Here is a 19,533-nt window from a genome sequence, read left to right as displayed (position 1 = left end):
ATGGTCTCACAATATATCATTGACATGCAAACAAATATACAATTATGCCCTCAACGGGCCAAATTACCAAAACACCCCTGTAAACAAATATGGACCCACATGCATGCATTTAACATCATATTATAATATAATTCTCATAAACATGCATAAATTCATTTTATTTCATAATTAAACAGTTATGGCCCTCCCGACCTACTAATCCAGCCATTAAACCATATTAGGAATTCCGGGGCATTACATTATCAGTCGTGCATAACGTGTTTCACGTTTCAGCTCTTCAGAGGTACGTATCTGATGTGACACATGTTTTGAGCTATGAAGATCTGGAGCTTGAGGCAGATCTCTCCTATGAGGATCAACCAGTCTAGATACTTGACAGAAAGGACAAGGTCCTCAGAAATAAGATGATACCTTTGGTTAAGGTATTGTGGAGGAACAAAAAGGTCGAGAAAGTGACCTGGGAGCTGGAGTCAGATATGCAGAGTCAGTATCTCGAGTTGTTCAGGTAAATTTCAAGGACGAAATTTCTGTAAAGAAGGGATAGTAGTAATGCCCCGAAATCCCTAATGCAGTTTAATGGATGGATTAGTAGATCGGGAGGGCCATAATTGTTTTATTATGCCATTAAACTATTACGTGCATGTTTATGTGAGTTATATTATAATATGATGTTAAATGCATGCATGTGGGTCCACATTTTATCTCTGGGGTATTTTGGTAATTTGGCCCATTAAGGGCATAATTGCGTATTTGTATGCACATCGGTGAATTGTTGTTGAGACCACATTTAAATGTGGATTTTTTCGAGCTATTTGGCATGAGACGATCTTTGAGCTCAAATTATCGGTTTGGTCATAACAGGTTTAAGCTTAGGGTGAGTCTCGGGGTGGTTTGATGATTATAGCATTACAGGGAATAAAAGGGTAATGGGACATAATTTTATTGGTATTTGAGAATAGCGGGAATTGGAGAGTGTTAATTATGATTAACGAGATAGGTGTAAAAGGACGGTTTTGCCCTTGGGGTGTGTTAAGAGAGGAATTAAGCTTAGAGGGTATTATGGTCTTTTGACCTAGGCTATATAACGTAAAGGCTGTAGAAAAAGAACCTAAAACAGTGCATTTGGTTTCTTTCCTCCCGTTCATCTTTTCTCTTCCTTTCTCCTTTGAATTTTGAAGCAAGTTTGGGGATTCAAACTTGAAGTTTGAAGCTTGAGGTCTTAGACTAGTGTTCAACCATTGAAGATGATTCGAATCAAGCTTAAGGTAAGGTTCTAGTTCCATTTTATAGTGCCTTGCCCTGTTTTTGTGCTGGTTTAAGGTTTGGAGTTTTGATCATTGAATGGGGAATTTGATGAAGTTTTGATTGGTGTAAGGCTTAGGTTTTGATGCTTGTATGGTGGACAAGTTGTGGTAATAGTTGGTGGTGTTGCTTGGTGGTATTGGGAGAGATTTTGTGAGGTTTTGAAATGAGTTCGAAGGGGAAAAACAAGGGTTTTTAGCTGAGTTTCAGGTGGGGCCGCGGCTATGTTCTAGAGCGCCGCGGCCCAAGCTTGAGGAAGAGGAAGGGAGAAGCTACAGGGTCGTTGGGCTGCGACAAGGAGATGGAGGGCCGCGACCCGTGCTGGGGAAGTGAAAGGGGGCCGCTTCTGGTTGAGGGGCGGACTGCGGCATGGTGAGGGAGGGCCGCGACCCTTAGTGGCATTTTGGCCAAAAGTAGGTTTTTGGCTTGGGGATTCAAGCCTTAGGCCTCAGGATCGATCCTACTACCCGGTTTAGTAGGATTCGATGTCCCGGAGGCTAGGTTTTGGTTTGGGAACCTTTGTTATTCATTTTATTGATGGAATTCCACATTTGGTTATGACCAGGTGACCGTTAAGGAACTAAAAAGTTGATCATTCTCAAGGGTCGTTCTTTTATTAATTCTTGCTCGAACTAGAGGTAAGAAAACTGCACCCTATGTATATGACATGCGTGGTTATTATAGAGGCATGTTAATTGTTTAAATGTGGACATTGATTGCATATTATATGCTTAGCAAATCTTGCTTACTTGTGTATGACATTGACTAGTCAGAATCGGCACTAGTCGCGTGTTACTGACCCAAGAGTCAGAAACGGCATAAGCGTCATGAACGCAGAGCCGATAAAAGATTAGATCTAATCGACATCTGCATTGAATGACTCATATGGAGAATTAATGCTGGACCAACCCTAAGTTCGATGAAAATTATAAGCGCTTGTCTAGTCTATGACTAGTTACTCAGAGCCAGGGCCAAAGGCCTAGGTGACTGTTTTGTCACATGGCTAAGGGAACAGAATCCCACGTTAGTGACTCTATGATCACTCGGTAGGTTTATGTTGGTGACTATCTCATCAGATACCTATTTCGTTTAAGCTAGTGAAATGATCACTTATTTGTAAAGGGAACGGAACCTACGTGACTTTTACAACTGTCACTCCTCTATTTTGGACTAAAAGTCTTGGATGGTTATTATGATCATCGTTTGATATTATATTCTTGCAGTATTGAGTTTTCTTGCTGGGTTTTGGCTCATGGGTGCTATGTGGTGCAGGTAAAAGGAAAGAAAAGCTCACTCAGTCTTGAGTGGAGAGCTTAGGTGTTGATGTGTACATATGTAACCGCTTGACCATCATAGCCAAGAAGTTCTCAAGGGAACTAGGGGATTTACCTTATTTTTATCGGCGGGTTGTAAATTTTAGTCTCTAATGACCATTTTAAATAAACAAAATATATAATCGTTATAGAAGGTGATTATCGTGTTATACTTTCCATAATAAACAAAGGTTATCTGGTATTCATTTAGAACGAGTAGCTTTTGAGCAGCTCGACAACTATGTTAAATAATTTATTTTTCTCCGATCCATGTCGGTATTTCTTAGAATGAGATTTTTATATCACCAATTATTTTTATATATTTTGCTTTATTCTAAATTAGAAAAAAATTCTGCCATGCTATTTTGTCGTATTAAAAAAATTGATTAAAAATGAACCTAACAATTCAAGAATATATTCCAAATTTAGCAAAAGGCGAAAAAAAATAAAAACTCTTCGTGGCATCAATTTATACTATACAAGTTGAAAACGACATGCAAGAAAGCTTAACCCAGAAAAATAGCAATTAAAAAAATAAAAAAAAATTATGGAAACTTGAATGACAACACAATATGACCATTTTAAATGCTTTTAGAAAATAGTGAGGCCCACAAAAATCTTTAATACATTTTCCTCCCTCCATTACTATAAGCCACAATGAAAAAAATCCTACCAAATAGATTTTGAAGAGAACTCCGTTTTTGTGGAAAAACCCCAAAATGCCCTTATATTTTCAGATTGGAATGAAAAAAAATCATTCAGTTATTATTATTATTATTATAGCTGTCATTTGTGAAAATGTGGTCAAAATTTGAAAAGGAGTTGTAATTAAGCATTGCTATCTTACATTATTTGTGATTAATATCATAAGTATGTGAGACTCATATATAGTATAATAGTTTAATATTGTAATACTTATCAAAATGATATTAGTGTGAGGTACAAGTATTATTAATGTTTTTTCAGTATCGTCAAACGTTAACTAAAGTGTTAAAATATTGTTGTTTGGATGAAATAATATTTCAAATTAATATATAGATCTTGTTTGATATTTGACTAATAATTTCTAATTTTTTTTATAAAAAGAAACCTTTCTTAGAAAAATAAATATAAAAAATTACAAAAACTAGTAAAAATAAATAATGAAAGATAATTGAATAAATAGATCATAAATAAATAAAAAAATGAAAGATGTTGAGAAAAAAAGATATGTAGAAATATATTTAGAGAAAGTAATAAAGAAAAAAAGAGAGAGATAAAGTATCTTTAAGAATGTGGTGTGAGATAAATTAAAAATGAGACGATAAATAATAGTTAGAATATATAAAAAAAAAAAAAAAAAAAAGAAGGTTTGAGAAGTGAAAGTGATACGAGTGAAAGTAAAAAGAATGAAAAAATAATGTAAGAAAAAATAAGAAAAAAAAAAGTATTGAGAAAGAAGTCATTAAAATATTGACAAAAACAAAATTTTAAAAGACATATAATTTGTTTTTTCTTCTTCTTAATTTTAATTTTTTTTATAACTAATTTAAAAATTATTATATAAAAACATGTGAAACATTCCAACTAGAATAATTTATTTATCTATTTTTAAATATTAGTATAAATGTGATTAAAGAAAAAAATTAAAATTGATACCTTATAAATATATATTTAACGTAAATCGGACAACATGGTCGACCGATGCTATAATCATTTAAGCGAGGTCTAGGAATCTAAACGAGATTAGGGACTACAACTCAACGACTACTTGCAAGAAAAAAAATTAATAATATTCTTTATAAAAAAAACTATGAAAATAATAAAAATATAAGAATAGTACCGTACAAAATTATTTAAACAACAAATATGATAATTTTTAATCATTTAATTATATTTATACTCGAATTAGACAACATTATAAATTTACACACTAATCATCCTTGGCACTGAATCTATTATGATTTATGACCTCGAACTTCCCTACTGCCACTTTGAATTCTTCTCTTAGATTAATGAATCATATCAAATTTTTTTATGGTAAATTAAATATTATTATTCTTACCCAATTATTAAAAAGATTATCACACTTTTCGTCATTCAAATTTTTAAATCCTTTTTACAAAATATTGTCTACATCATTGAGGTATTTAAATGTTTTATTAAAAGTAATTTTGTCAGATTACGGACACATTTTGTATATTTTAATAACTCAAAATTTATATTTAAAAACCACTTATAAGATTTTTATTTTGGAATTATTAATCCAAAATTGGATAACAACAAAGGGATGAAAAAGTAAATGACAAAATAGTTCGACAATTTCTATTTCTTTTTGAGGAAAATAGTTTGATAAAATTGAAGATTATTATTATTTTCTAAATAAATATTTCGAAAAATCATAAAAATTAGAACTAAAACCCCATTTAATGAACAAGCAGCGGTGCGGCAAGGTTCGAGAAATGGGGAGTTAAGACCTATCATCATCATCACCAATTCATTATCATTATCAGCATCTTCTTCAAGCTTTGGCATCTCCGAATCTCCTAAGCGAATATTTCACTAATTTTCCTGCAATTTGTTTTCATTTTTTAATCAATAAACTCCAAGATTTTTTGGTGGGTTTTTCGTACATCGAAGATTTTCATCAAATTTCGTGCCTATAAATATTGTAAACTGCATTTTCTTAGATTTTCTTTTTCTTGGATTCTATGAACACTTTTTTTCTTCAATTTTTTATTTGTTTTTTAGTTTATCCGTTTTCTTCTCACGACGAGAATTTCCCTAATTGGGCTCTGATTTTCTCCGTCGATCCTGTATTTATATTTTCTTGTTATTCAATTCAGATAACACAGGAGGAGGATCAAGAAAGAAGAAGAAAAAAATTCAGTACTTGATCTCAGCTGGTATTTCTTCAATTTAATCTAAATTTCTTTTGTTTTTCTCCTTTGGGTTTTGGTTTTTAGTCTCAAATTTTTTACAACCACCCTCAAATTTCTTCTGGTATCGTCAAAAGAAGAAAATGTAATTACTTGAATGAGACCGACCCAAAACTGAGTCAGTTTTGGATTGTGTATTATTTCGTTTATTGACATATTTTCAACTCAATTAATCACTATCTTTATTTTCTTGGGAATCTTACAGGAAATGTGACGTTTTGACATAATGGTTTTTTTGAACAGGAGAGGAGATGGATAGTGGATTAAAGAACGGTGAAGATTCTAAAGTGTCTTCAGAGACGATGGAAAGTGAATTGGCTTGTTCGTCAAAGGAGGCTAGAGGAAAGAGGCTATGGAAGAAGGTGAAATATCAGCTTGTTGATTTCCAATCGTTGCCCGGGTATTTGAGGGACAATGAGTACATAATCGGCCATTATCGATCTGAGTGGCCTTTAAAGCAAGTCTTCCTCAGCATCTTTAGCATTCATAACGAGACACTAAACGTTTGGACGTAAGGCTTCCATCCTTTACGGTACTCTAGTAGTCTAGCAAATACTTTATTCTTTGTTCTTAAAAAAATGAAAGAAAGACAGAAAGATCACTTTTTTTTTTTCTGTTAAAGATAAAGGGCCAATATTTCTTTTAAATTTGTTGGAACTGACATGTTACATATTTTGAAACAGTTCCCAGCTCTTTTTCCCTCGTTTTGAAATATTTAATTGGGTTATGGATTTGAGACCAAAGTCACAACTCTCTAGTGTGATACTAATAAGACACCAAAGTGTTGTAATAATATGTTTTGATTAAAACTCGTGCAGGCATTTAATTGGGTTCTTCCTTTTCCTTTCCCTGACCATATACACTGCCATGAAGATTCCAACTGTTGATCTTCACACTCTCCATGTTCCTGATATGCTGAAAAGGGCTGATCTGCATAAATTGCAAGAATGCCTTCCTTCCTTACCCAACATCTCGGGGTGGCATGTTATGGATCTTTTGTATAATTGTTTGCCTGAGCGAATCTCCCATGGAAACAGCACTGATATTTGTGTTCTGGTACTGCACTTTGTCCTCAAAGCCTCCAAAAGATTTTAATATATTAAATTTCATTTGCATGATACTATTTTTCTTTTAAACTATATGTTGAATGCCTTTTTAGAAAGCTATCAATATTGAACCATTAAGAAAAACAATCAGAGGTTTCTGTTGGACCCCTACTCTTATAATCTCTAGACTGATTTGCCTGTCAATTCTGTTAACAAGTTTCTTGGCTGAAAGAGCTTTGATTTTGAGGAACTTGTTAATCTTCTTTTTCGTCGAGTTTTTTTTTGGGATAATGCTGACATGCTTCAAGTTAACAATCCGTTGATTTGTATGAACTGGATATTTTGACATTTTTTTCCTGTTCATATCCATTTTGCCCTTTAGGTGGGAGAGTGGGGATAAAGTAGTGTAATCCGTTAAGCTTATGGTTTCTTTGCTTATTCATTGATGCAGCATGGCTGGAAGGATGATTTTGCAAATATAATAGCTCCTCTGATGGTGAGACCAATTACAAGATGGCCATTTTTTGCATTCATGGGTGGTGCTATGTTTTGCTTGCTAGCTAGCAGCACATGCCATCTCCTGTCTTGCCACTCCGAGCGGCTGTCCTACATCATGCTCAGGCTTGACTATGCAGGAATTGCAGCCCTGATTTCTACCTCCTTCTACCCACCTGTCTACTACTCCTTCATGTGTGACCCTTTCTTTTGCAACCTCTACATGGGCTTCATAACCATCGTGGGAATTGCGACGATCTTGGTTTCCCTCTTGCCAGTCTTTCAAAACCCCGAATTCCGCACCATTCGTGCATCTCTTTTCTTTGGCATGGGTTTGTCTGGTATTGCACCGATAATGCACAAACTTTTCTTGTTCTGGGATCGACCCGAGGTTCTCCACACAACTGCGTATGAGGTTCTGATGGGAGCTTTCTATGGTCTTGGAGCACTAGTTTATGCAACAAGGATTCCAGAGCGATGGATGCCTGGAAAATTTGACATTGCAGGGCACAGCCACCAGCTATTTCATGTATTGGTTGTTGCAGGCGCTTTCACTCATTATCATGCTGGTCTTGTTTACCTCAAGTGGCGAGACCTTGAAGGGTGCTGAAATCTAGACAAATAAGAACCTTGCTTGTTTTCGCTTATTGTACAAGTGAAGTAATTTATTATACATATATGACGTTGTAGAGGAAACCCAAGAAGAATCTCTGCCTCCATTGTTGTCATTCATCCAGGGAAAAGAAAAATTGTACCTTTGTAGTTTGGTAGGAATGGAACATTATTAGTTCCAAATCCAGTTCCATTGTTCTCTATTAGTCTGTTGCAATCTGTGATAATAAGGATTGTTGTTAGTAACAATGTTTCATTCTATGCAAACGTAGATCTTAATACAATCCCAAGAACATACTTCTACATTCTGAATGTTGTTTTATTAGATAATGTATGACCAGTTACAGTTTCCAACATAGCCCCCAAGGCATGGTTTTATAACATTAGATTATTATATATATGATTTTTTTTATATTTATTTGATTATTTTATAATATTAAAAAAAATATTATAATATACGCGGAAAGAAATTATAATTTTTTTTATAATTTTTATATTATTGAGTAATTTTCTTCAATTTGCTAAGAATTTTTCTAATTATTATATAAATAATTTTTCTAATTATTATTATGAGGGACTATATTATAATTTTTTTTCTCATTTTTACAAAATATGTTTAGCACAAAAAGATAAATCATAACACAATAAAAAAATAAATTAATATTATAAAATTTTAATTTATTTGATTATATGTTAAATATGAGTATAAATTTGATAAATTAACAAAATAAATTAAACATTGCTTTCATTGAGAGTTGAACTCAAGACCTCCCGCTTACTAAACGGGTGCTCTAACCAACTGAGCTATGAAAGCTAGGTTGAGTATTTTAAACGAACTTAGATTATAATAGAAAAGTATGTGTTGAGATATTATAAAATTAATAAAATTATCATAAAATTAATAAATTTGATATTATAATTGATACTCTGTCTTATAAAAAAGATATATACTAATCAAGAAATAGTAAATGCGTGCAAGTTTAGGGTATCAAAAGAGTGAAATTCAACAAAACTTGTTAATTTACCTAAATTTTGGGTAAGATCGTAGAGAAGGCTATATTGGTCTGATCGCATGTAAAAGAATCAAATTTCACAACCCCACTTGGGCTGCAAGCAGAGGTTTTTTTTTTTTTTAGGAAACTTCACAAACCCACTTGGTAAAGCAAAATAATTGCCTTTCAGAAAATAAAATAAAAGAAGCAAAGTTTATGAAGCACTAGCAACAAATATGAACTATAAAGTACCTTCTAATGAGCAGCCATGCTTTGCAACTTGCTTCCTTCCATAGCTATCATTTGATCATTAACCTCTTCTGACCTTTTTTTCCAAAGCTGAAAGTACAAGTCCAAGGTAATGTGGTGTTTTTACTATATTCATGGCTAAGTAATGAGATATGATGAGAAGAAGATGCTCTTTATGTCTGGCTCTCATGATGGGCCAAGCTTCCCGCTTCCCGGGCCGTTCATTGGGGTCCGTAATGAACCCAATGAATGGACTTTGATGATGAACTAGTAGCCCACTCTGCCAAATATAGTTTGGGCATCATGCAAAATGACTTTTAATGTTGTGTGAAAGTAAGTAAATGTCTATGTTTTTAACTTTGTAGTAAAATAGCATAATCATCTATTTAATATCACATATTACCAAATATACCCTTTAACAAATTACTATTATATTCTAAATATTTTAATATTATGGTATATGTATATTAGTTTTGTTTAATTAGTTTTTATTTTAAAGTTATTTTGATTTTTTTTTTCGTTTTTTATGGGTTGTTGAATGATATACCATACCACAAAATATATATACTAAGTTGAAAAATAATATACCATCAAAACTTACAAAATTATTACTAAAAAATGTATATACTATGCTAACAAAGTTATATACTACCATTAAAATGTATATATCATGATACAAAATTATATACTATCATTATGTATAATAAAATAGAAATTAAATATCACAAAAAAAAAATTATATACCATACAACAAAAAATATATACACTAATTAGAAAATAATATACCAACAACCTATAAAAAATTTAAAAAATTAATATAACTTTAAAATAAAAACTAATTAAACAAAACTAATATACATATACTACTATACATATACTACTGTATTAAAGACATACAATCCTAAACAAATAAATAAATTATAAAAAAAGATAATTTAGATAATCAAAATAATCATTTATCTACTATTTAAAAAATAACAACATTAGCTCCTGATAACTCTGCCTCATTTCTTTTAATTTCTCATATGGGTTCCACGTACGTCATGGGTCATTCTGTTTGGTTTGATTATTAATGGTATGCTTGACTACTCAGCATGGGTGGTGCATTTAATAGTGGTAGATATTTTTAGACGTGTTCATCTAAGAAAAATTATGATTTTGTGTAGTTACCAAAATTATTAAAGTTATTTCATAATTAGACAATGTCATGTCAGATTCTTTTATGTGTAGTTATGGCAAATTTGAACTCCAATGAAATTTTTTATTATGTTTAAATAAATGGATAATATTATTTTGTGCACTTGGCCCTTTTATTTATTTAATTTTTCTTTTTGGATATTGTGTTTTTTAAATTTGTTCATATTAGGCAACTGAAATTAATTTTGGTTAAAATATTTTTTTTAATATAACTTGGTAAAGATTGATGCTATACGTTTTTAAGTTGACCTCGCAAATAAAACATGAATGTAAAATTTGTTTGACTAAAATCGGATTCAAATGACTATTTTGAACTAATTTATAAAATATGGATGCAAAAAAATATTTTTTTAAAAAAAGTCTAAATATGTATTTAACAAAATTATGGTTAAAAAAAAATCCGAATAAGAAATTATATTGTCTTTTAACTTTTAATTTTCAAAATTAAAAAACATACTTGACGTGTTTATTTTACTATTTGTTATTATGATTGGATTTACTTGTCTACTTTTTTTTTCTTAAAAAAAGAAGAATTAGTAAAAAAGATAGGATAACATTGAGTAATACAACGTTCAATATCCAACGTAGATAAAATAAGAAAATCGACTAGTTTTTGCTAAAATATGTTCCCTCATGAGAAATAAAATGAGAAGAGCCAACTTTACAAAAAGAAAAAAAAATGTGGGATATCACCAACAATAAGATTATCTCCCAAAATACCGTTCAAACTATGAATAGCCGGAATCGTATTCTTACAATCGCTTTCCACATAATGTAACATAATTTTGTCCTAGAAAATGAAATAAGTTTTGAAATTTTTATTTAACACAAAACAAAACAAAAATTAATGTTCCAATCACTAATTTTCATTAAAAAAAATACAAACAAGTCGCTTCAAATATTGGCAACTTCTTCTTTAGTTGACAGAACTTGTTATTTATGAGCTTTTACAATTCTTAATATCAGGAATTGGGTCATTCTCATATGCATATTATACGTGTGTCTAAGTTTAAGGTTACCTACCAATACATAATCTTGTTGGGATTCTCCATTAATATTGCGTAAATTTAGCAAAAACATATACAATAAAACAAAATAAGAATATGACCATTTATCATCATTAATAAAGTCATAAATAGATTTTGCAAAAGTTCTCGTATGGAATTATTTTCTCCTTTTCCATCCTTTCTTTTTCTTCTCTTTTTATTAAAAAATAATTGTATATATATGTGCATTTTGGGGCATGAACTACTGCATGATTGAAGGATAATTTTCCCCATCAAAGCTGATCAATGTTATCCAAATATCATTACCTTTGTTGGGTCTTCCATATTTTACGATGACTAAAATACAAAGCACTCATGTGGGCAAGTCACTTTAAAAAAATTTGACTAAAAAAAAGATGGTCCTCTAAATTGTCTAATAGGTGCTGGGTGCGTCAAAGATAAACGGCTATTATATGTATATTTTAGGAAGTGGATGAAATGATTTTCAACTTTTTTTTTTCAGACTATATATAAATTAATGTCTCTTTTATATCATCCTACCAAAAATTACGTTCATATATATAATTTGGTATGGACCAACTGACAAGTTAGAATCTTGCATGCAAATCCTTTTGTATCCACACAAACACAGTCATGACCTACTTGATATACTAACTCAAAGCAAATAATACACCTTTCATTACTTCTTCCACGAGCTCCATATGCCACTGTCCCTTCTAAATTACCGTAACACCCCACTGTACGTACTCTGCTCCTCATTCTAAATTGACTTTAAGTAATTCAATTTTATTTTCGTGAACTAAAGACGCCGACACTAGCACGTAAAAATTGGGCACATTTTGAAGCATTTCCCTATAAACTCAAAACACAAAACCCTTAAAAAAGGCAATCTCACTTCCTTTTTAACACTTTCACTTTACTTTGTCCGTTTTTTTTTTGCAATTTTCCACGTGTCGTGTCAATCTGGCAACATTAAAATTGACTGACTACGTGCCACCTTCATATCCATGGGGACCCCACTTTAACTACCGTGAAGCATCACGCCTTTATGGCGCATTATAGCATATCCGGCGTTCCAAAACCGACGCTCTCTCTTTATTTTTTATTACATACACGGTCTCTCGAAAGTCGAAAGAGCCTCACCAACCTAAACTCTCAAACCCGAAAAAGAAAAAGAAAAAAAATCTGATTTATTCACCAAACGAAAAAAAAAGGAGCTTAAAAACTTCACCAATGGCTGCCTATCGTCGTCTTCATTAAGTCATCCTATCGAGTCGAGACAAAACCAAGTACCATTAGTCCCCACTCAAATCGCAACTGTCCCACTCCACCCCTTATAATGGTCTCCCCCGAGCTCTCATCAGCTCACTACGAAACTCCTCCAATGGCGAAACCCAGTTTTCGTAGCAGGGCCTCACTGTGGATTTCAGACGGTTTGCTCTTTCTGGGTGGAGTTTTCGTTGCCCTTTTACTCGTTTGGTCTCTCTTCTCCATCGCCAGTCCAAATCCCAACCCTGGCCCCGATTTTCGACGTCCCGTCGTCAAAACCAGAGGAGGGGAAGATGCGCTAAAATGCGCTGGGGATGCGCAAGGTGTTAACATGCGCCAGGACTCGGCAGAGAGGACTTTCTACGACGACCCGGAGATGAGTTACTCGATTGAGAAGCCGGTCAAGGATTGGGATGAGAAGCGACGCGAGTGGCTGAGGACGCACCCTTCGTTCGCCGGAGTAGGAGGTGGAGCAGCGCGTGAGCGCGTCCTGATGCTCACGGGGTCACAACCGTCCGCGTGTAAGAATCCCATCGGTGATCATTTATTGCTTAGGTTTTTCAAGAACAAAGTGGACTATTGCCGAATCCATGGCTATGATATCTTCTACAACAATGCTCTTCTCCACCCGAAAATGGGCTCTTATTGGGCCAAACTCCCGGTGGTCCGAGCCGCGATGATGGCTCACCCGGAGGCGGAGTGGATCTGGTGGGTCGACTCGGACGCGGCGTTCACTGACATGGAGTTCAAGCTCCCACTGGAACGTTACAAGGATCACAACCTTGTCGTTCATGGGTGGGCCCACCTGATTCACGAGATTCACAGTTGGACGGGCCTCAACGCCGGTGTGTTCTTGATCAGGAATTGTCAATGGTCCATGGACTTCATCGATGTTTGGGCCAAGATGGGCCCGCAAACACCCGATTACGAAAAGTGGGGAGGGATTCTTAGGTCAACGTTTCCGGACAAGGCTTTCCCGGAGTCAGACGATCAGACGGGTTTGGCGTACTTGATCTACAAAGAGAAGGAGAAATGGGCGGACAGGATTTACTTGGAGAGTGAGTACTATTTCGAAGGTTACTGGGAAGAGATAGTAAAGACATATGATAACATCACCGAAAAGTACACAGAGTTGGAGAGAACAGACGTTAGGCTGAGGAGGAGGCATGCTGAGGCAGTGAATGAGCAATACGGTGCGTTTAGGGAGGAGCATTTGGGTGAGGTAGGGTTCGGTGTAGGGAGCTGGAGAAGACCCTTTATTACTCATTTTACTGGCTGTCAGCCATGTAGTGGGAACCACAATCAAATGTACTCTGGGCAGTCGTGTTGGGATGGCATGCGAAGGGCTTTGAATTTTGCTGACAATCAAGTGCTTCGCAGCTTTGGTTACATGCACCCTCGCTTACTTGATTCGTCTCTATCTGATGTGCCCTTTGATTATCCTACTACTTGAGATATAGTTTATATAAGAACATAATGCAGCTTTTGTATGATCTTGATATTGAAGGGTTTTGTCCTTTTTTTGATTATAAGGTAGTTGAGATTGAGTATAGTAGAACATGTACATTTTGGTAGACCAAATAAGTCATTACTCTCTACTCCCTAGTGGGAAATGGCATTTCCAATATGCTTTTATCAAAGTATGCTTAATGCTTATACTTAAAATAATGCATAATTGAAGGATAATGTTTTTCACTTTTTAAAAGTTAAAATACTCAAATGACCTTCGATTTGATGGAAGAATAATGTCCTCTATTTTTGGGTGAATGTCACTTGTTTTGATTGAGTATTTCATGACTGGTTTTTGTGCACATGGGATAGAGAAGGGACTTATCAAAAAACTAGTTTGGCTATTTTATTATCTTGTGCCAGGGATTATAATAAGATCATAGCGAAAGAATCGAGATTTATATTATATGTATAGAAAAGGAAAAATAACAATAATAAAAAAGTTTGAAATCATTTCCATGTATATGGTGGATATATAAAATAATATATGTTTATGATAGATTTGGGTATCTTGGTTTTATTTTTAATAAGATGCTGAGACATAGCTTTTAAGCATTTTAATTATTGGTAAAGAGACCACTTTATGTCTGGATCTGCACATACGTTGAATTTTGAAAAATTAGAGTGGTCACCACTGTCTACTCTCAGGTGGGACATAACTATATGTTTTTATAGTAAGCAATTGTGTTGCAATTGGTCACAAATAAATGTCATTAAGTTGAAACTTAGATCTATCTAGAGCTAATATAAAATTTACATTACTGCAGTTTATTCTAGTTTTTTTATTACATGGTTGATTGCCATTATTGAAGGAGGATTTGGCTGGCATTGTTTAATTTGCTACCAACTTATTTCGATTTGGTTTGGTATATCAAAATCATCACGTCACTTTCTGCTGCAATTAATTAAGCATGCATCCCTAATTAATACCTAGACTTATATTTGTTTTTATTCATTAACATATAGTTAAGAACTATAGAATTTGATGATAACCTTTTAAATGAAAACAATAATTACAAAAATTTAAATAATTGTATTGAATATCAAATATACATTAACAAAAAAAATTATTAAGAAGAATATTTTAAATATAAAAATAAATGATAAAATATAAATATTACATATAATTTTTTTTAATAGAGACATAAAATTATAAAAATTATTTTGAAAAGAGTAAAGTATATATATAAAAAATAATTAAAAGATCGAGGTATCCCTTGTCATTCATTTGTCTGATTATGCCTTCGCATTATTATTTGGTTAAACTCTATGTGTGACATTTTCTTGTACACTGAGGTTGATTTGCCCCTCAGTTTTGTTCTACTTTGTTAATATAAATTTGATCTTAAAATTGAAATTGTAAAATATATTTACCATATAAAGTTTTAAATTTATAAATAAACACTTACTAAAATTTCAGACTTATTACCTAAATTTTAAATGTTTGATTAAAAAACAATACTTCTGTCCCGTTAAATATGTTTTTAACTAATATTGGGCTTTATAATAAATTATGTTGAAGTGAAAATCAAAATCACACCATACATCAGTTAAAGCTAAAGCTTATTATATGTATTTGTTGGAGTTATTTTATTATGTAGTATTAAGATAAGAGCGTATTTAATATAAGCTAATGTAGTAGCACAAATATATTAAAGAAATTAAAAAATAAAAGGAGATTATTGTATAAATGACCAATTTCTTATATAAATTATTGTAAAATAAACTTTTGAATTTGATGGTATTATTATTAAGAGTATGCAATGATTTCAAAACATGAAAGCTCATTGTGTTTTTATTATTTATGCTCTTCAATTATGTAATATGATGCTTCTATCCATGTTTCCACCCTGTGTATTAGTATGGTTTCTTAATTATAATTCAATTAGATTCCGATTCTTTTTTTCTTTTCTTTTCGTCTTTCTCGATTTGTCAGTGTTTTGTTTCTTTATTCCACATCAGAAGGACACCGGCAAATGATTCTTACGAACCGAATGTATAAAATGATGTCTTAAGCATGACATAGTTTATTAGGAGTTTTATTAATTATTTATTTTACTGTTTCTCATATTTTATTTATTAGCTTAATCTATTAATGTACCTATTTTAATTAAGTAGACTCCCAATTTATTGAAAAAGATATGGCATAATGGGAATGACAGTTCTAGTTGTAACGAATTTGATGGACCAAACTTCAAAACTTTTCTACCGAGAAGGTTGCTAAGTTGAATAGCAATACTTCACATAGATTTACTATCTCAAATCTCTCAAATAGCTATTGCTTTCATAAACTCCCTTATGGTCGGTTGAAATTCCGTTTTTATGATTACTAACTTAATTACTCAAATTAAATAATTAATTGATGTACTGTTACAGAAATGTTTAAACGGACACAGAAACTGTTTATTTAAACTTATCAACAGAAGATAAAAACGAACATAAAGTAAAGAATACACGAAATTATACGTGGTATCAGCAATATTTGTAGATTGCTACTAGTCCATGAGGCCACACCCAGAGAATGAAATTTATTTGAAGAATATCTAAACAATTACAAAACCAAATTGACTTATACAAATAAAGACTCCCTCTTGAATTTGTTGCAACTGTTGTAATCTAAACTCCTAATCAAATTTCTGAAGTGCTAAGATCTTGAACTCCCTTCAAATCTTAACACTTGCACTCTTCCTCCCGAAAAGTGACTCACGAGCAAGATTTCTCCTGAAGCTTGATGAACGATATCCAAGTGTGTTCAACCTGCACAATTATCACAAAGAAAACAATACAGAAGTACATTGTAATAAACCACTAAGAACTTGCTAGACTCAAGTTCTTCACACAATAAAAACTCTCTCTAAAACTTGAAAAATATTTGGAAAATAATACACCAAGAGAGATCCAGAAAAACCAACGACCTAAGGATGTCTATATACCATTTATAATCCCTTTAGGTCGTGGAAAATAAAACAGAAACCAATCAGCCAATAAATGAAAAATCTTTCCAAAAAGGAAAGTCAGAATCTGTTCAAACAGACTGGCAATCCGTTCAAATAAATTCATTGAACCTGAACATTTTTTAAACCCAGTTTCTTTAAATAAATAAGGAAACAATATATACATTATCTCTGCAAGCTGTACACGGTTTCTAGACAAACAAATCAAATCAAGAAATTAAAATAAATACCAATAATTTCAATATATACAAAAGTCAAGAAAAAATATTCTTTTATAGGAAATTATATATTTATTTTATTAACATATATAGAATAATGTGATTAGAAAACATTTCACAGGAAAACAAGAACCAAACCATTTCGAAAATTCCACACATTATATTTCGAAAATACATCCATAATTAATTTTGTCAATTTTATCAAATATGTCAGTAAATGATTTTATAATCTCCCCCTTTGGCAATTTGATAGACAAAATTAATTCAAAAACCTGCAACACAAATGTTAGTGCCAAGTAAAGAGAAAAAACCCCATCTGCAAATATGCATTAACTTATAACAAACATATAAAGAAACTAAGACTTAACTCCCCCTCAAAATAAGAAGGTTCAGACTTAAACAAAACAACAAACAAAACCGATTTTTGGAGGTATCTACTCTCCCCCTTTGTGTCTTTCAAAGAAGCCAAAGAAACATAATGCAAAAAATAAAGACAATAATCCTAAGACAAAAGAAAGTATCAATGTTCTTAGGACAAAAGACATAAAAACAAGTAAAACTAAATCGCTGGATCCTTGGACAAAGCTTTAACAGCATCCAAAACAGAACGTTGCAGTCCTTCAAATGTCATCACTTGAGCAGTCAATGAATCAAGAGAGGCTCGAACAATAGCTAGTTCTGCAGCAACAGTTCCTGAATCTGTGAGAATAGAAGACGATTCAGGAGGAATGTCATTCAAGGCAAAATTCAGGGATTGAGGCTTGGCTTTCTTGGATGATGGAGCATCAACAACTTCAGTAGTTGGAGCAGATGCTTTGTAGGAAGCAATAGTAGTGGGAGCCACCAAATCTTCTCGATCTTGCTTGAGATCTTTTTTCTGCATACTCAACACTTTATAAATAACTTGAGGAAAAGAAAGATTCAAGTTTCTCTTATTACCTTTTCGAAATCCAAGGATTTGATCATAGATAAACATAGCCAAGTCTACACCAATTCTGGTCCCCACTTTGTACAAAAAGGAAGCCATGTCAAATGAGATTGTTGCGGTATGAGAAGTCAGTTTCCAATTCGTTGTGGAAAACTTATGAAGAACAACATAAGTGTAGATGAGATTGGTAACCGAGATGACTATATTAGGTGGCCATACCATTTTTTGTCCCACTAGTTCAATGATGACCTCATCCTTGTCAAGAGAGTCAAGATCATCATCATCCTCATCATCAAGAGGAAGATGCAAAGCCTTTGCAATATCTTGTGGAGAAAAAGAGAACCAATGACCCCTAACATACACTTTACAATACAAAGGAGATTTATGTTCAATAATTTCATCAGTAATATTTACATAGAATTCCTTGACTATTCGATCCACAAAACCAGTAAATTTAACCAAAGAACCTATCCATTTTCGATCTTGAAGCATAGTTAACACACCATAAGGACGATGATCACTCAAGACATAATTTTTCTCAATGAGAAATTTACTTTGAGCATAGAGAACCGTATCACGAGCATTGTCATTATAACAAAATGTAGGAGAATGAGGTTTGAAATTAACACCTGAGAGTCCTTGAGATGGTGCAGAATCAGAGATTGGTCTCTTGCCTTTAGCCTTGGACGACAATGGAGTTGCAACTAGCTCTGTGTCAGATTCACCTTCTTGTTCAGTAAGGACAACGTCTTCTTGTTCTGGCTCACCAGACTCAGCCTTTGATTCAGCATTGTCAGAAACAGATTCATCAGATATGGTGGTATCATGGACTTCTTCAGACTCAGATTTCTCTTCCTCAGGTTCAGATTTAGAGGAAGACGGAGAAGGGGGATGAGCCTTCAATCTTTTCTTGGCAGCAGTCAAGGGGGATGAAGAAGAGCCCAACACCAACTTTCTTTTTGGAGCCAAAGTGTTCTTCTTGGACCGGCTTGGCTTCATGGGCAACTTGAGTAACCCAGCAGCAATAGCTTTGGAAGAAGATGAAACAGACTTGGATTTTTCCCTAGCCGCTAGAGATGGTTCAATCGGAAAAGTAGATTGGTTCTTAGCTCGAGAGGGCACCACCACTTCAGATGGTGGTGCATCATCGACAACATCAGCCGAGATATCTGGAAACACCATGGGGTGTTCAGTAGAGAGAGAGAGATCATCCTCTTGCGCGCCTTGGATTTAGTAGTTCTCCCAACAGATGCCGCCGGTGTTGGAGCAGGTGGAGGCGCCGTTGACACAGACGGAGGAGGCGACAGAGAGGGCTAAGCAATGGGCTTTCGGGATTGAGTAGCAGAGGTCTTCTTAGAGGAAGCTCCACGAGTTTTCACCATTGTTCTTTCTCTGAAAATCAACAAACACTCACAAAAGCAACGAGAGAAAAAAAAATAAGAAGAAGAAGGACTTAGAGGGATCGTGGGTGAGTGAGAAAGCGGGTAGGTGACAAGCTTTTTAAAGACAAAGACTTTCCCATTT

The 19,533-nt window shown here is 33.5% G+C and overlaps 3 protein-coding genes and 1 non-coding gene across 6 annotated transcripts; 2 read left to right on the top strand and 2 right to left on the bottom strand.

Moving 5' to 3' along the window:
• Nucleotides 1–5,002: 5,002 nt before the first annotated feature.
• LOC133807427 (heptahelical transmembrane protein 4-like) lies at nucleotides 5,003–7,991 on the top strand. Of its 3 annotated transcripts, none has more exons than XM_062245773.1 (5): nucleotides 5,003–5,212; nucleotides 5,441–5,500; nucleotides 5,777–6,044; nucleotides 6,352–6,589; nucleotides 7,031–7,991. In XM_062245773.1, exons 3-5 carry the CDS (start codon nucleotides 5,785–5,787, stop codon nucleotides 7,682–7,684), a joined length of 1,152 nt encoding a protein of 383 aa, XP_062101757.1. In that variant the 5' UTR covers nucleotides 5,003–5,212; nucleotides 5,441–5,500; nucleotides 5,777–5,784; the 3' UTR covers nucleotides 7,685–7,991. The 3 variants fall into 3 exon arrangements, with proteins under 3 accessions (XP_062101757.1, XP_062101748.1, XP_062101740.1); XM_062245764.1 differs by having other exon boundaries at nucleotides 5,003–5,265; XM_062245756.1 differs by having other exon boundaries at nucleotides 5,016–5,063.
• Nucleotides 7,992–8,426: 435 nt separating this feature from the next.
• Nucleotides 8,427–8,500, bottom strand: TRNAT-AGU (transfer RNA threonine (anticodon AGU)). Its single transcript has one exon. It is a non-coding gene; the product is annotated as a tRNA-Thr (tRNA).
• Nucleotides 8,501–12,204: 3,704 nt separating this feature from the next.
• On the top strand, nucleotides 12,205–14,133 carry LOC133807416 (galactomannan galactosyltransferase 1-like). Its single transcript, XM_062245743.1, has one exon. The coding sequence runs from the start codon at nucleotides 12,471–12,473 to the stop codon at nucleotides 13,851–13,853; it is 1,383 nt and encodes a 460-aa protein (XP_062101727.1). The 5' UTR covers nucleotides 12,205–12,470; the 3' UTR covers nucleotides 13,854–14,133.
• A 3,507-nt stretch (nucleotides 14,134–17,640) lies between these two features.
• LOC133778201 (uncharacterized) lies at nucleotides 17,641–19,191 on the bottom strand. Its single transcript, XM_062218071.1, has one exon. The coding sequence runs from the start codon at nucleotides 19,189–19,191 to the stop codon at nucleotides 17,641–17,643; it is 1,551 nt and encodes a 516-aa protein (XP_062074055.1).
• Between the last annotated feature and the right edge of the window lie 342 nt (nucleotides 19,192–19,533).

The sequence above is a fragment of the Humulus lupulus genome, chromosome 1 (assembly GCF_963169125.1).
Source record: "Humulus lupulus chromosome 1, drHumLupu1.1, whole genome shotgun sequence".
NCBI classification, from domain to species: domain Eukaryota; kingdom Viridiplantae; phylum Streptophyta; class Magnoliopsida; order Rosales; family Cannabaceae; genus Humulus; species Humulus lupulus.
This window is presented reverse-complemented; position numbering and strand designations above follow the sequence as displayed.

Excerpts from the sequence above, each read along its gene's own strand:
- LOC133807427 (XM_062245756.1), top strand. The coding sequence starts at position 5,024 with ATGAACAAGCAGCGGTGCGGCAAGGTTCGAGAAATGGGGA. Across the intron at positions 5,501-5,776 it reads TCAGTACTTGATCTCAGCTG|GAGAGGAGATGGATAGTGGA; the intron begins GTATTTCTTCAA and ends TTTTTTGAACAG. Across the intron at positions 6,045-6,351 it reads GAGACACTAAACGTTTGGAC|GCATTTAATTGGGTTCTTCC; the intron begins GTAAGGCTTCCA and ends AAACTCGTGCAG.
- LOC133807416 (XM_062245743.1), top strand. The coding sequence starts at position 12,471 with ATGGTCTCCCCCGAGCTCTCATCAGCTCACTACGAAACTCCTCCAATG.
- LOC133778201 (XM_062218071.1), bottom strand. The coding sequence starts at position 19,191 with ATGGTGTTTCCAGATATCTCGGCTGATGTTGTCGATGATGCACCACCA.